General features: G+C 46.0%; 1 protein-coding gene across 1 annotated transcript in view; it reads right to left on the reverse strand.

The window, feature by feature from the left end:
• LOC137504866 (spermatogenesis-associated protein 7 homolog) overlaps nucleotides 1-16185 on the reverse strand; it is a 220918-nt gene that overhangs the window by 146141 nt on the left and 58592 nt on the right. The window contains exon 3 of the mRNA XM_068233460.1: nucleotides 12781-12873. Coding sequence (XP_068089561.1) covers nucleotides 12781-12873 — 93 coding nt within the window. The remainder of the gene's footprint in view (nucleotides 1-12780; nucleotides 12874-16185) is intronic.

Below are 16185 nucleotides of genomic sequence, written 5' to 3' on the forward strand. Positions count from 1 at the left end.
GACGTCCCGACGTTGCTGACGTTGGTGACGTCATCCTGCCCCGTCGCCATGGCGACGGGGGAAGCCCTCCAGGAAATCCCGTTCTTTGAACGGGATTTCCTGATCGCCTATCGCCGGAGGCGATCGGCGGGGCTGGGGGGATGCCGCTGAGCAGCGGCTATCATGTAGCGAGCCCTGGGCTCGCTACATGATTTAAAAAAATAAATAAAATAAAAAAAAAACTGCTGCGCTGCCCCCTGGCGGTATTTTTCATACCGCCAAGGGGGTTAATTGTAATGATTTTGGTTTCTGACTTTAATTCTGAATTTTTGGTGTTTGTTATTAGCTGATCATATAAGCTATCCCTCATTATTGATTGCTTACCTGCTTCCTGTATTGACTTGTGTAGGTGGTCTATCCTCCTGGCTTAGAGGTTGTCCAGATGAGATGCTACTGTGTACTTAAAGGGAACCAGAGAGGAATGGAGCCTGGAAATAGAAAGAGCTTTTATACATACCTGGGGCTTCTTCCAGCCCCATAAGCCTGGATCGCTCCCACGCCGCCATCCTCCGCTTCCTGGAACCGCCGGTACTGGGACCGTCACTTCCGGCGGACGTGGCCAATTGTCCGCATCACAGGGGCTCCCTCCATACCCGTACGCATGCAGCTGCGCAGTAGGCATCATGCGTTCTTGTATAGAGAGAGCTCCGTGTGATGCGGAGAATCGGCCGCGTCCGCCGGCCGACTGGCCGACTCGCGGCAATGACGGGACCCGGTACCGGCGGATCCAGGCAGCAGAGGACGGTGGCGTGGGAGCGATCCAGGCGTATGGGGCTGGAGGAAGCCCCAGGTATGTATAATAACTTTTTTTGAACCTCTCTGGTTCCCCTTAAACTGTGCAGGTATAGATTTTTTGGTTGTTTTTCTAATTTCTCTTTCCTTTTCACAGTATATCTCATCCTTCTTAATATTTCTATGGGGTGCTATTCTATGCAAACTACACCTTGCCTTGGTGTTCTCTGTCACGGTTCACAACTTAATGGTTTTGCTGTATGTGTAAAGACCTGAAGAAGGGTCTAGGACTTTTTCTAAAAGTTATATGCACTTTAGTATGTGATTGAAATTTTAAGGTTTTTTGCATACAATTTTCTGCACTTTTTTGAAATATTAAAAAGAAAAAGTATGTTTTGCAATTTTTTGGTTTCCTGTGTCTTTACTATATCCCTGATTATTAAAGAGGAACTTCAGCCTAAACAAACATACTGTCATTACGTTACATTAATTATGTTAATTAAAATAGATAGGTAATATAATCTTACCCAAAGAACAGGCAAACGTTTGATTTCATGAGGGCAGCCATCATTTTGGTTGAAAGGAGGTGACAGGGAGCATGGGACACAGTTCCAACTGTCCTGTGTGCTGATCACCCCTCCCAGTTGCTAGGCAATGTGAACAACATAGGAAATCCCATCATGCTTTGCACAGCATCAGGGAAAAAAGCCTGGGCAGCTTTCTTTGATGGGTGGAGCTTAGCTAAAAATGCAGCTAAAAATGATGCTTTGGTAAGAAAAATAAAGCTCTGTGACTGTGAAACTGTTAAAGACACACCAAGCCTTTTCAGTTCTGCTGAGTAGATTTTTAGTCTGGAGGTTCACTTTAACTAGTTCAGAGGGGAAGCTTTGGCAGGTGACAAATCAGGCGGGGGTGCTGGTACCAGACCAGCCAATGACAGCCACCCGCTGCTCCTTTTGCTAACTGGTGCCGATGGTCTCGCGGGCGGGACCACGGCACCATCATTGGGCCAATCACTGCACCTGATTAGTAGCAAAGACCTATCAGATGTCACTGGTCAAATGAGGGGATTCAGGGATGCATAGATGAGGAGGGTAGCGTGTGTGCCAGAAAGGCGGGCGGGAGAGCAGAGAGGAGGCAGTTGCCAGGCAGCTCAAAATGTTCGTCCAAATGTCCCCCCCCCCCCCCCTAGATTTTGCCGCCTGAATCACAAGATTCAGGTGGCTTCATGGTAGGTCAGTTCCTGCTGAGAGCAGTTATGTCATGGAAGAACTAGGACTGCTTGGAGCACAGAGAGTAATGATGGAAGTGTGTGTGTGTGTGTGTGTGTGGGGGGGGGGGGGGGAGAATTAGGGTTAGGCATCAGGTAGGAAGTTTGTATGGGGGGGGGGGGGGAGTTAGGGTTAGGCGTCAGGGGGATACCACTTGCCTGGCAGCCCTGCTGATCTATTTGGCTGCAGAAGTGGCTGAATCACACCAGAAACAAGCATGCAGCTAATCTTGTCATATCTGTAAAAATGTCAGAAACACCTGATCTGCTGGATGCTTGTTCAGAGGCTATAGCTGAAAGTATTAGGCCACATACAGACATCAGACTATAGTCTTTGGAAAATGAAAGATCACAGACCAATCTTACCACCCTTCCTGTAGTATGAGAGCCATACTCTACACAGTCTATTCTATGGAGCTGAACTCCACATCAGAAAAAAAATCATTGCAAGATGCTGCACACACAGATGCTGTACAGACACAAAAGATCAGTATCTGCAAAAGATCTGTTCCTGCCAAAAATCCATTCCTGCATATTGCAATGATAGTCTATGAGATCTGCAGATCATCATACACACATGATTTAACTGACATTCATCTGCAGATCTGCAGATCTGAAAATCCATCCTGGTGGATCTGATCTGCAGATGAATGTCAGTTAAATCATGTGTGTATGATGATCTGCAGATCTCATAGACTATCATTGCAATTTGCAGGAATGGATTTTTGGCAGGAACAGATCTTTTGCAGATACTGATCTGGTGTGTCTGTACAGCATCTGTGTGTGAAGCATCTTGCAATGATTTTTTTCTGATGTGGAGTTCAGCTCCATAGAAAAGACTGTGTAGAGTATGGCTCTCATACTACAGGAAGGGTGGTAAGATTGGTCTGTGATCTTTCATTTTCCAAAGACTATAGTCTGATGTCTGTATGTGGCCTTAGAGGCAATGGATCAGCAGGATGGCCAGGTAATTGGTATTGCATAAATGGAAATAATTATGGCAGCCTCCAAACACCTCTCTTTACAGTTCTCCTTTAAGGGCTCAGACACACTATAAGCGCTTTTCTGAGCACTTTTTAGCCATCAGAGCTGTCTGAGAGCTTATTAAAAAATACTCTTATTGACTTACATTAAAGTCGTGGTAAAAACTTGATTGAGGTAAAATCGTGCATTTTGATGTGAGTCAATGGGAGTGCTTTTTAAAAAGCTCTCAGAAAGCTCTGATGGCTAAAAAGCGCTCAGAAAAGCGCTTATATAGCGTGTCTGAGTCCTAAAAATGCATTTCTGCCTCCCAAAAGACCACTTAATAGAATGTTTTGAAAACAAAAAAAAGACATTCATTCATCAAATTCAATCAGGAAAAATGGTAAGTATAGAGGTAGCAAAATGTCTTCTTTTTTTCCTTTAGTGGCTCTTTAAAGAGAACCTGAAGTGGGGTTCTGACAATGCTGCTATACACATAGAGAGGCTGGGTCTGCCTATACTGCCCAGCCTCTGTTGCTATCCAGATCCCCCCTAAGTTCCCCCTGCGCTCTGCTATCCCCCATAAACCACAGCCGCGCTGTGCGGGCTGTGTTTACCTCTGTACTGTCAGTCTCGGCTGCTCCCCCGCTTCCTCCATAGCTCCGGTCCCCGCCCGCATCCCTTCCCTCCAATCAGCGGGGAGGGAAGGGATGCGGGCGGGGACTGGAGCTATGCAGGAGGCGGGGGAGCGGCGAGACTGACAGTACAAGGTAAACAAAGCCCGCTTCAACACACTGTGTCGACAGCGCGGCTGTGATTTATGGGTGTTAGCAGAGTGCATGGGGGGATTAGGGGGGATCTGGATAGCAACAGAGGCTGGGCAGTATAGGCAGACCCAGCCTCAGTGTGCAGCTAGCATTGTCAGAACCCCACCTCGGGTTCTCTTTAAGCAGGATGATATCAGACTAATCTCTAATGACTGCTTAATAGCCACCGATCTGCATGAACATTAAAGAATTTTGTTGGCGTCGTGACTAAGTGGAGCTAATGCAGCCATGACAGTGTATGGAGAGGACAGGATATTGCAGCATTTACACATTTATATAAAAAACAAATGGCAACAGCGATTAGCATGGAGAAGTCATCTGCATAATTGAGGGGAGAACGCTTGCTTACCGCAGGGCCCGGGCCGTGCTGCACGCCGGCCACTCCTCATTAGCAGAATCAGGATGCAGATGAGGCGTCACGCCGGCAGCGCGAGGGGTCAGAACAAACATACAGACATAAACACCGGGGTGACACTAAACAGATCATGAAAACGAGGGATATGAGGAGATTTATGAGGCAATAAACATCCATTATCATCGCCGACCTCGTCTGACAGAATAATGTGCACCGGAAAATGCAAAATCAGCAGTCAAAAGTGCACAGAAATATGAGGAAAGTGTTCAGGAAACGGTCCAGATTTCTGCTGAACGTAAGGAGTTTTTCTAGGAGAAGGTAAAGCTGGAGCCGCGATTCTGACCCCTGATCAGCTAACAGATGAAATCCTGTCTCACATGTTGTGGCTACAAACTGGTCGCTAAGCAACAACATCAGTTAAAGTACCACTCCAGCGAAAAAAGTAAGCAGTTAAAGAGGATTTTTAAAGTGAACTTCCAGACTAAAAATCTACTCAGCAGCACTGAAAAGGCCTGGTGTTTCTTTAACAGTTTCACAGCATCAAAACTTTGTTTTTCATACCCAAGCCTCATTTTTAGCTGCACAGAAGCTAAGCTCCGCCCCATCAAAGAAATATGCCCAGGCATTTTCCCCTGATGCTGTGCAAAGCATTATGGGATTTCTGACTTTGTTGTTCTCATTGCCTAGCACGCAGCTGGGAGGAGTGATCAGGACACAGGACAGTTGAAACTGTGTCTCATGCTCCCTGTCACCTCCTTTCAACCAAAAAGATGGCTGCCCCCATGAAATCACAAACATTTGCCTGTTCTTTTAAAACAGGGTGGGTAAGAGATTATATTACCTATCTATTTTAATTAATATAACTAATGTAACTTAATGACAGTATGTTTGTCTAGGCTGAAGTTCCTCTTTAACCAAAGATTGAACTTCATTCCAATCAGTCGCTGATGCCCCCTTTCCCACGAGGAAGCTTTTCCTTTTCTCCAATAGATCATGAGGGGGTCTGTATTGCTGATATTGTGGTGAAACCCCTCCCACAGTGTGATGTCATGACCAAGGGACTGACAGCTACCTGTCTGTGAATCTCGTTGCATTGTGGGAAATATTGGCTTTTTCCATCTGCCTCTGTGCATAGAACTCTCAGTAACTAACACTCCGTACACATCACTTGGCAGAACTAAAGATGTTGCCACCCACCGGTGATACATTTCAGAATATAAATCAGGGAGAGGAAAGAGTTTACAATGGGCAGACACTGACTAATTTATCTATAAATGAATATTGTAAACAATAAGCAATTTTATTCATTATGTAATTTTCACTACAGTTCCTCTATAAAACCTGACAGAACCAACAGGTTTTGGACTAGTCCATCTCCTCATGGGGGATTCTCAGGGATTTCTTTGTTTTCAAAATCATTTCCTGAACAGCAGTTGCTCAGTCTAACTGACAAAATAGTGTGCAAGTGATTAGGGAGGCCGGCTGGTATCCTACTATTCTGGTAGATAAACTGACTTTCAGGAAATGCTTTTGAAAACAAAGAAAACCCTGAGAATCCCCCATGAGGAGATGGGCTTGTCCAAAACCACACCATACAATTAAAAGACCCAATTTTTCACCAATTCGATAATTACGATCGATTGTCGCGAAAAATCAAGAGCTTTTCTGTGTTTTCAATCGATAAATCCGATCGGATTGACCAATTTTTTTTATTTTTGGAGATTGGACATGTTGGACATTTCAGACCAACTTTATCAAGAATTGTATGGTGTGTGATGGATTGTCAATTACTTTATGTACAGTTTTAATCCATTTTTTCCTGAGCTTTCAATTATTTCATTCATGATTGGGGAACAAATGCACCGAGGCGTGTGGTACATTGGTCAGATTTGAATTGTTACAATCAGTCAGAGGAATTGATTGCTATTCTTGAATTGAACAGATATTTAAAAAATTGTATGGTGTGTGGCCACCTTTAGAATCCCCCATGAGAAGATGGACTAGTCCAAAACCTGTTGGTTCTGTCAGATTTTAACTGCTTACTTTTTTCCCTTTAGTGGTCCTTTAATTGTTTGGATGTTACTGTTATTTGTATTAAAGTGTAACTGTCGGGCATAAAATCAAAAATCAATTCTTTATTTTTATCTGGTAAACAAGTAATAAGGATGCTAATCAGGCAATCCAAAAGTTAAAATCTCTATTACTTTTCTTGTTTGTAAATGATTATTCCCCAGTTTACCTGACTTATTTGGTACACACAAAATTTGGTACACAAAAAGGAAGTTGCAGGGCATGGTGGGGTGGCATTTTTTGCTTCTGTACATTAGTTAAGTCTGAGGGGAAATAAAGAAGCAAAAAAAGACAACCCAACATGCCCTGCAACTTCCTTTGTGCGGCAACGTACCAAATAAGAGTCAGGTAAACTGGGGAATGAACAAGAAAACAAGAAAAGTAATAGAGATTTTAACTTTTAGATTGCCTGGTTAGCATCTGTATTACTTGTTTACCAGATAAAACTAAAGAATTGATTTTTGAATTTTATGCCCGACAGTTACACTTTAAGAAAAGACCACGAGGATGGATGCAGGTTTGCCTATACGAATGCATTGAGGAACTAATAGGCAAAACTGCTTCAGATTGGTTCTTGCCAATCACAGGCTACTCTTTTTTGCATGCCTGTTAAGTGTCTTGCGCTTGGTCTTGGACCCGCCCCTTATAGGTTTGTAAAGGGAATCAGAGTGTAAGGATGTGATTTTATGGACCCTCCCCCTTAGGTTGGTTACTAGGAGCTGGAGGCGCCCCAAAAATATAAAATAATAAAAAAATGTTAAAAAGATGTTCGGTGTTGGCTTACCTTCAATGATGACAACTGTTTGATAATTTAGGACAATTGATTGAAAGGACAAAGAACAACGTGTTTCGTGATCTGAAGTCACTTCCTCCAGGAAATACGTCTTGCCAACAGTGATCAAAGCTCGGAGTGCCTTTTACCATCACTAAGGGCTTGTTCACACCTAGGGCGTGCCGCGTTTTGCGTTTTTTGAGCGCTGGCGATTTTTACGCCCTAAAATCGCTTGTGCAATGAATCCTTATGGGATAGTTCATATTAGCGCGTTTCGTCTGCTTTCTGCTCAGCAAAGCTCTGCCTGTACCATTTTTAGGGTGATTTTGCTACAACGGAAAGTATAGGAAAAGCGCAAAACGCCCACAAAATCGCTTTGTGTGGCGATTGTGTTCGCGCTTTTAACAATAAATACATTGTATTTATTATTTTCCGGGTCAAATAGTTCACTTCCTGACTTGCATCAGGAAGTGAAAAAACAAATTGTCAGTGCTTGCCCATTGTAAAATCTTTTCTCTCCCTGATTTACATTCTGAGATTTATCACTGGCGGTGACATCTTTAGTCCTGCCAGGTGATCTGTACGGAATGTTCGTTACTGGGAGTTCTATGCACAGAGGGATATGCGACATGATACCCAAGGCGACATGTGACATGATGAGATGAACAGGTGTATGGTACAGTACAAAACATATTAATAACCAGGCTGCTTTTTTTGTTTTATTTTGCTGCCTTAAAGAGTTAATTTTCAGACATGGAAGTGACAGCTCCTGTCTTGTCACCTTGTCAGGAATACAGTAAATATCACTGATAAGCAAATTACACCCAGGCGTGTGAGAGGCAAACTGAAGCAGGGCGTCCCTTGTCAGGACACCCTCCACCCACCCATGGCCATTACCCCACTGCTCCCCCAGGGCCCTTACGTGTGAAGCAGCAACAGTAATTTTTCACCGGTCCCGGCGGACACTCTAGCCACACTGTCCTTCTCTATGACCCAGCGTGTGTTTACACATAGATAAGAAAGAAGACAGTGTAGCTAGAGTGCGAGCAGCATATGGCAGGGTCGGCGGCACGAGGCCCCTACAGAAGTCGGGGGCCCTGGGGCAATTGCCCCCTTTGCCTCTATGGCAGTGCCAGGCCCGATTACAGCCATAAAAGTCTTCCTGGCAGAATACAACTTCTGAGGGCAGGAGAGAGATAGAAAAAAGGTCAATAGTTCATGTATTTTAATTCTGAGAACCTTAATAGGCTGCCATTGAGCAGAGACTATGAAACATTCAATCTACTTTGTACATTTTTAAATATAAAATATATCTAAAAAAAGGTCATTTTTAGGAGTAGGAGGATTAATACAATTGTTGATCTCAAGTTTTATTTTCACCTTGGGTTCCCCTTAAAAGGTAATACATATGGCAGCCTCCATATAGCTCTCACTTCAGGTGTGCTGTAATACTTTTAAGGCAGCCATACACTGGTCGATTTGCCATCAGATTTGACCAACAGATAGATCCCTCTCTGATCGAATCTGACCAGAGAGGGATCGCATGGCTGCCTTTACTGCAAACAGATTGTGAATCGATTTCAGCCTGAAACCGTTTACAATCTGTGGTGGTGGTGGTGCTGCCGCTCCCCCCCATCCCGCATACATTACCTGCTCCGCCGGCGCAACTCCCCAGGTCTCCGCTGTCTTCTTCTCCGCTCTGGTCTGGTCTCTGGGTCCGGCTGGCTTCGCTTCTTCCTGTCTGGGGGAAGTTTAAACAGTAGAGCGCCCTCTACTGTTTAAACTTCCTGCCGGGACAGGAAGTTCAGTGAAGCCAGCCGGAGACCAGACCAGAACAGAGCGGAGAAGACAGCGTAGACCTGGGGAGTCGCGCCGGCGGAGCAGGTAATGTATTGCTGCTGTATTGCGTCGGTCGTCGGGCACTCGAACGCCACTAGCGACGCGTTCCCTACCCGCGGGCGATCGACGGTAATTTCCCGCACGGAGCGACCGACGGGATCGAACGATATCGGGCCGAAATAGATCGAAATTTAGCGTGTAGTATGAACGATGTGACAGCAGATTCGATCCCAGTGATCGAATCTGCTGTCGATCGGCGGGGAATCAGCCTAGTGTATGGCCAGCTTTAGTTTAACAAAGAAGGGAGTTTGTATTTCCGCCCCCCACGCTGAGTCCCACCACTGGGCTGTTACTGTCAGATAAAGCGCAGCTTTGTGTTCACAGGGCACCGGGGGCAGAACGGCGAGCTGCGAATATCAAAGCCTAGCGAGTGCGCAGCTCGACGGTGCACGCCGGAACAGGACGTGTCTACATTTATTATCAGAGAGATGAGTGGGAACGAGCGATTTCATATTCACATACATCCTGTTTCATGTATATTTCATCCTCGCTCCCCGTGCGACTTCTCCTCATTGATTTCCTACCTGTTCCAACAAATAAAAGTACTTTTGTTACACCGTTAACCATGGCAACAGAATTTCTAAACTCTGCTGAAGTATGTTTCCCTTTATAAAAGCCGCATTTACCGAGCGAGTACCCCCTGAAGGTCGCCTCGCCTCAAGTATTCCTGAATGTTTCAGACCATCTCCACCGGGGCCGCAAGGTCTTTTTTTCCCCCTTGGCTGTCAACCTCTTGAACTCCCTCCACCCCCCCCCCCCCCCACCAATGTCCCCCCCCCTTCCTCCCCTGGATGTAGGACCAGTTGCTGTTCCGTGAATACACTGTCTGCTAAGCTGGAACTGATCTGTCTTGTTTCCGTATACTGGGCTTGATTCACTAAACCGCGATAACGCATATCACGGCCGTTTTCATGCGCATTTTCGCGTTTGCGCGCGATTGCGAATTTGCGCACAATTGCAAATTTTTTACGCGAGAGCGTGGCCAATTTCATGCAAAAATTTGCAATTGCGCGCGAAAACTACCGATTGCGCGTGCAAATTCACGATTGCGCGAAAATGCACACAGAAACGCCCATGATATGAGTTATCAAGCTTACTGTGTGGTAAAGTATATTGTATATATTACATGCCTTATCTTCTACCTGAGATCTATACAGTATGTGCCAAAATCCAATTCCAGACCGGACCCAGTCATGCCTGCAAAATAAAGTATTCTGATTCATTTTAGTAAGGCCCAGTTCACATTAGCGTTCGCTATCAGGATTTTCCGGATCGGATCCGGAACGCATACTGTACAAACGGAACGTACGTTCCGCATAGCAATGTAATGTCTATGCGGACGTTCACACATGTCCGTTCCGTACAGTACGGAGCCGGATCGGATCCGGACTCCGGACTCTTTTCCAACATGCGCTATTTTTTGGGTCCGGATCTCCGGCCCACGCACCCGGACCGGAGCCGGACCTGAGCCTGACAGCACCATCCGGAACACAGAAACCAATGGGGAACGGAAGGCACAGAACACACTGCCTACAAAAACCTGACGTTCTACCCCACTTCCTATGCGTATCCAAGCGGCCATTTTGGATGGGGACACATGGGCCAAGCATGTCTGGAGTGGAGCAGCAGTGACAGACGTGCTGGAGCTGTTTGGCAGAATGTCGGAGGTGGAGGTGAGGCCTACAGCGGAGGAACCTGATTCTACACGTGCACCAGGTGCACCTTCTGCTGACCCCAACATTTTTTTATTTAATTTCGCTATTTTTTGCCCACGGATCCTGATGGCAGCCTGATGCATGCCTGATGCAAACGGACCGGAACTGTACGGTTCCAATCAGGATCAGGATCCGATCAGGATCCGGTCCGTTTGCAAGGCAAAACGCAAGTGTGAATGGGGCCTAATACTATATATCCAGCCATAGAAAAAGGACAAAATTACTTTCCATGTTGCCTGGCTGAAATCCAGCTGGCTATTATTTATACTAGAATGGTTTTGTTGTTGTTGTACAGTTTAATCTTGATCCTCAATTTGTTGCAGATGGAGGGGTATGCTCTCTCTTTCTGCTTGACCCCACATTCTGCCCTTTAGCCTTCAGAAAAGTGCAGGGGCAGATGTATGTAAAGCTTAAAGGATACCCGAAGTGACATGTGACATGATGAGATAGACACGTGTATGTACAGTGCCTGGCACACACATAACTAGGCTGTGTTCCTTTTTTTTCTTTCTCTGCCTGAAAGAATTGAATATCAGGTATGTAAGTGGCTGACTCGGTCCTGACTCAGAAAGGAAGTGACTACGGTGTGACCCTCACTGATAAGAAATTCCAACTATAAAACTTTCCTAGCAGAAAATGTCTTCTGAGAGCAGGAAGGAGATACAAAGAGGAATTTCTTATCAATGAGGGTCACACTGTATTCACTTCCTGTCTGAGTCAGGACTGAGTCAGCCACTTACATACCTGATATTTAACTCTTTCAGGCAGAGAAAGAAAAAAAGGAACACAGCCTAGTTATTAGTGTGCTTGGCACTGTACACACACATGTCTATCTCATCATGTCACATGTCACTTCGGGTATCCTTTAACCTCCCTGGCGTTCTGGACGAGCTAGGCTCGTCCAGAGATGCCGGAGGTCGCCGCTCAGGCCCCGCTGGGCCGATTCCTGATCGCCGCCGATCCGCCGCTACCCGCCGCAATACAGCCTCCCCCCCCAGACCCCGTGCGCTGCCTTGCCAATCAGTGCCAGGTAGCGCTGAGGGGTGGATCGGGACTCCCTGTGACGTAATGACGTCCATGACGTCACGACGTTCGTCGCCATGGCGACGGGGGAAGCCCTCCTGGAAATCCCGTTCAGGACGGGATTTCCGGACGGGTGATTGCGCTGGTGGGGATCGAAGGGGTGGGAGGGACGCCGCAGGGAGGGGGGAATCATGTAGCTAGCGCTAGGCTAGCTTCAAGATGAATTTTAAAAAAAAGGGGAAAAAAACGTTCCCGCGGCCGCAGGGCCGCGGGAATCAGAACGCCAGGCAGGTTAAAGGCCTGTACTCACCGGAAGATGGATCGGGGAACTCACAGTGGCTTGACAAACCAGCGTTCCCCAATCCATCATCTTACCCGCAGGAACATGCAATGTCACCTGACAGCACACGACAGGCATGAATAAGGGTTCAAACTGTCACGGCACTTTGCACGGGAGTCGTCAGCGATCTTACAGAGGAACTTTAACCAAGGATTGCACTTCATCCCAATCAGTAGCTGATACCCCCTTCCCTATGAGAAATAATCTTTACCTTTTCTCTAACAGATTATCAGAGGGGCTCTGTATGGCTGATATTGTGGTGAAACCCCTCCCACAATGTGATGTCACGACCATGGGCCTGACAGTTTTCTGTCTGTGAACCTCGTTGCATTGTGGGAGATAATGAAACTTGGGTCAAATGTAGCCCTGTTTTCTGAAGCACTTAAACAGCCAAGAAACAGTGAGAGACAGCTTGAGATAAGGTTTTACTTCAGGGAAGTTCAAGGGGTCATTATTTCTGCTCTGTTTTATAGCTTAAAAGACAGAGTGTGATTTTAAACTGCAAATGTGACAGAATGATGCAATGTTATAAAAAAAAAGCGATAGAACTGAAAATAAAAATAAGAGACTCTTTTCTTAGCTACTAATGTTCTATTCATTATTTGTGCTACACATACAATTCATTATATCATAAGTTTTTTTTTTACGTTTCAGGTTTGCTTTACCCACATTTGTTGTTGTTTTGTAATCTGTTGCAGTATCTGGTATAAAATAGTCATACTGGTTTTAGAAAACAGAGTGCAGCTGTAGTAAAAAGTTACCGGACCCAATTTACCTTTTGCAGACATGAGATTTCTGTAGTGGGCGGCCATGTGATCTTGGAGGAGGAACTGAGTGGACAAAGAGCATGAGGATCCCGGAAACAAGGCTGGAAAAAGAAATGGGAGAAAATGGTTAAGATCATCTGACAAGGCACAAAACACGTGAACCAGAGACGAAGCACCCTCATGTATTTTACCATATATATCAGTGGGAACATTAGAGAAGACACCTACCCTGCTCTCTGTTTTATCCTTCACTGCTCAGCCGGCTTGTTATCAGCGCTGATAAAATCCCCGACTGAGCATTCAGTTTGGCTTTGCTCAGGAATCATTATAGCTGAGTCATTATAGCAGAGCCACAATGGGGCAGGCTTGAGCTTGAAAAGACATCAGAGAAGACAGACTCAGCTATAATGATTCCTGAGCAAAGCCAGACTGAGTGCTCAGTCGGGGATTGTATCAGGGCTGATAACAAGCAGGCTAAGCAGTGAAGAATGAAAGAGCAGGGTAGGTGTTTTCTCTAATGTTCCCACTGATATATATGGTAAAATACATGAAGGTGCTTTGTCTCTGGTTCACTTTAAAGGGCACCTGAGGCTAGATGCACACATAACATAACGTGAAAGGCTGCGTTTTATGTCATGTTGTATGTTAATGTTGTGTGCGTTGTTTCAGCGTTTTTACTGAGTTTTGGTGCGTTTGCGATACGTTTTTCATGAATTTTGTGTGCGTTTTAATGCACTTGCGGGTTTGCATATACAAAACGCATATGCGTTTTTACACATGTAAGAGGGGGCTGCACATGGAATGGGAGGGGCTGCTGTACATGGATGATACACATGGAAGAGGGGGCTGCACATGGAATGGGAGAGGTCTGCAGTACAGGGATGATACACATGGAAGAGGGGGCTGCACATGGAATGGGGAATGGGAGGGGCTACAGTACATGGATGATACACATGGAAGAGGGGGCTGCACATGGAATGGGCGGGGCAACAGTACATGGATAATACACATGGAAGAGGGGGCTGCACATGGAATGGGAGGGGCTACAGTACATGGATGATACACATGGAAGAGGGGCTGCACACAGAATGGGAGGGGGCTGCTGTACATGAATGATACACATGGAAGAGGGGGCTGCACTTGGAATAGGAGGGGCTACAGTACATGGATGATACACATGGAAGAGGGGGCTGCACATGGAATGGGCGGGGCAACAGTACATGGATGATACACATGGAAGAGGGGGCTGCACATGGAATGGGAGGGGGCTGCTGTACATGAATGATACACATGGAAGAGGGGGCTGCACATGAAATGGGAGGCGGCTGCTGTACATGGATGATACACATGGAATAGGAGGGCTGCACTTGGAATGGGAGGGGCTACAGCACATGGATGATACACATGGAATAGGAGGGCTGCACTTGGAATGGGAGGGGCTACAATACATGGATAATACACATGGAAGAGGCTGCACTTGGAATGGGAGGGACAACAGTACATGGATGATACACATGGAAGAGGAGGGCTGCACTTGGAATGGAAGGAACAGGGGCATAGCAATAGGGGGTGCAGATGTAGCGACCGCATCGGGGCCCTTGGGCCGGAGGGGCCCTGAAGGGCCATCCCTCAACTACAGTATTAGCTCTCTATTGGTTCTGTGCTCAGAATATTCACTTCTATAGATACTTTGGGCTTGATTCACAAAGGCGTGCTAAACAGTTAGCACGTGAAGTGCCGTTCGCGGACTTTTGCGCGCGCAAAGTGCAGCGACTCGCGCAATCGCGGACTTTTGCGCGTAATTTGCCGCGATTCGCGCAAATCGCAGCAAATTGTGCGCGCAAAAGTCCGCGATCGTGGCACTTTGTGCGTGCAAAAGTCCACGAACGGCACTTTACGTGCTAACTGTTTAGCACACCCGTGCTAAACAGTTTGCACGGCTTTGTGAATCAAGCCCTTTGAATAGTGGTAATCATTAACAAACTGCTTCCCCCTCCCCTTCTTGCACCTCTGACACTGTAGTTGCCATTGGCAGGTTTTGGTGCGTCGTATCAATTGTTATGTATAGAGTGCTTGGGGGGCCCCGTTGTAAAACTTGCATCGGGGTCCACAGCTCCTTAGCTACGCCACTGGGAAGGGGCACTGCTGTACATGGAAGGGGAAGTCCAACATACTTGGCCTAGGGGCACAAAAAGTATGAATCCAGCCTTGCCTATACCCCTCCGCTCCTCCACTGCAGCCCTCTGAAAATATTTGACATTCATGTTGAATATCTGGCTCGGCGCCGAGCTCAATCACGTTTGTAGCAACCAACAAACAAATATTCCTCCGTCACCCGTAACAACCTCCGTTCTGAGATACACACGATGTCCTCTCCCCAGCAGACGTATTTACATAATATGATGTATTCCCTTCATTACAGCCTGAACTTCTGTGTTATGACTTGACGTTATGATGTACGCTCTGATTTCGCATCCAGCTATGATTCTTTATGAGCTGACAGAAGTGTTTTTTAATCTGGCTAGTGGTAATGCATTTATCTCCTATAATGTGCTGGATTACATTCTGTGCTGATCAGCGGCCTTGAAAAAGCGGCAGACATATTGCGGTGCGGAGAGTCAGGCCAAGGCTGGAGTCGGTGGTGCACGCTTGATTTATGCCTCTCGTTTTCTTTAGGATGGTCTTTTAAGGCGCTCATCAAACGGCAGTGGGCGCCGGGCGGACGGCCAGACAGACACGATTGGACCAACCTCAGGGCACTGAGTACACCATTTGGTGTGAGGAGAGGACTGTTCCTCATAATCTTCAGTATGATGCCACAATTGTATTTGTAGGTCAGCACCACCAAAATCAGAAGTATTATATCTACTGTATATATATTTGTGGCCAAAAGGTAATGCAAGTATACAGTAAAGAAGGGAAGACCAAAAGGTCACACCAAGATATAGGTCTCCATTCATCAAGACTTATCGAATCAATTACCGACAGCTCGGTAAAATACCGAACTTGATAAGTTGAGTTTAGGATTCATCAAAGTTATTTACAACTGTTAGCGAGTATTCGGCAATCATTCGGTAATGATGCGATAAAACGGAAGAAAGTGCAATTCATGAAAATGAAAGTGGGCGTGGTTTAGCGTTACATTCAGGATTAGTTATCTCCTTCACTGCTCTGTCGTTATTCCTGTCAGATCATTGCTGACAGAGAAGATGGAGCCATTTGAAGTGGTTATGTAGCAGCTGAGAGTGATTCAAAGGTGCAGAAGGGCAAGAATAAGGTCTAGAACTACATCAATTTGCAAGAGAATGGATTTATTTGCTATAACAGGACATCGGCATTTCTCTTGAATCATCTTGTAAGAGAACACAGGCAGTGCCAGGGATAACTAAATTGCTAGCTGCACTATATTTTCT

This window comes from Hyperolius riggenbachi, chromosome 4 (assembly GCF_040937935.1).
Source record: "Hyperolius riggenbachi isolate aHypRig1 chromosome 4, aHypRig1.pri, whole genome shotgun sequence".
Classification (NCBI taxonomy): domain Eukaryota; kingdom Metazoa; phylum Chordata; class Amphibia; order Anura; family Hyperoliidae; genus Hyperolius; species Hyperolius riggenbachi.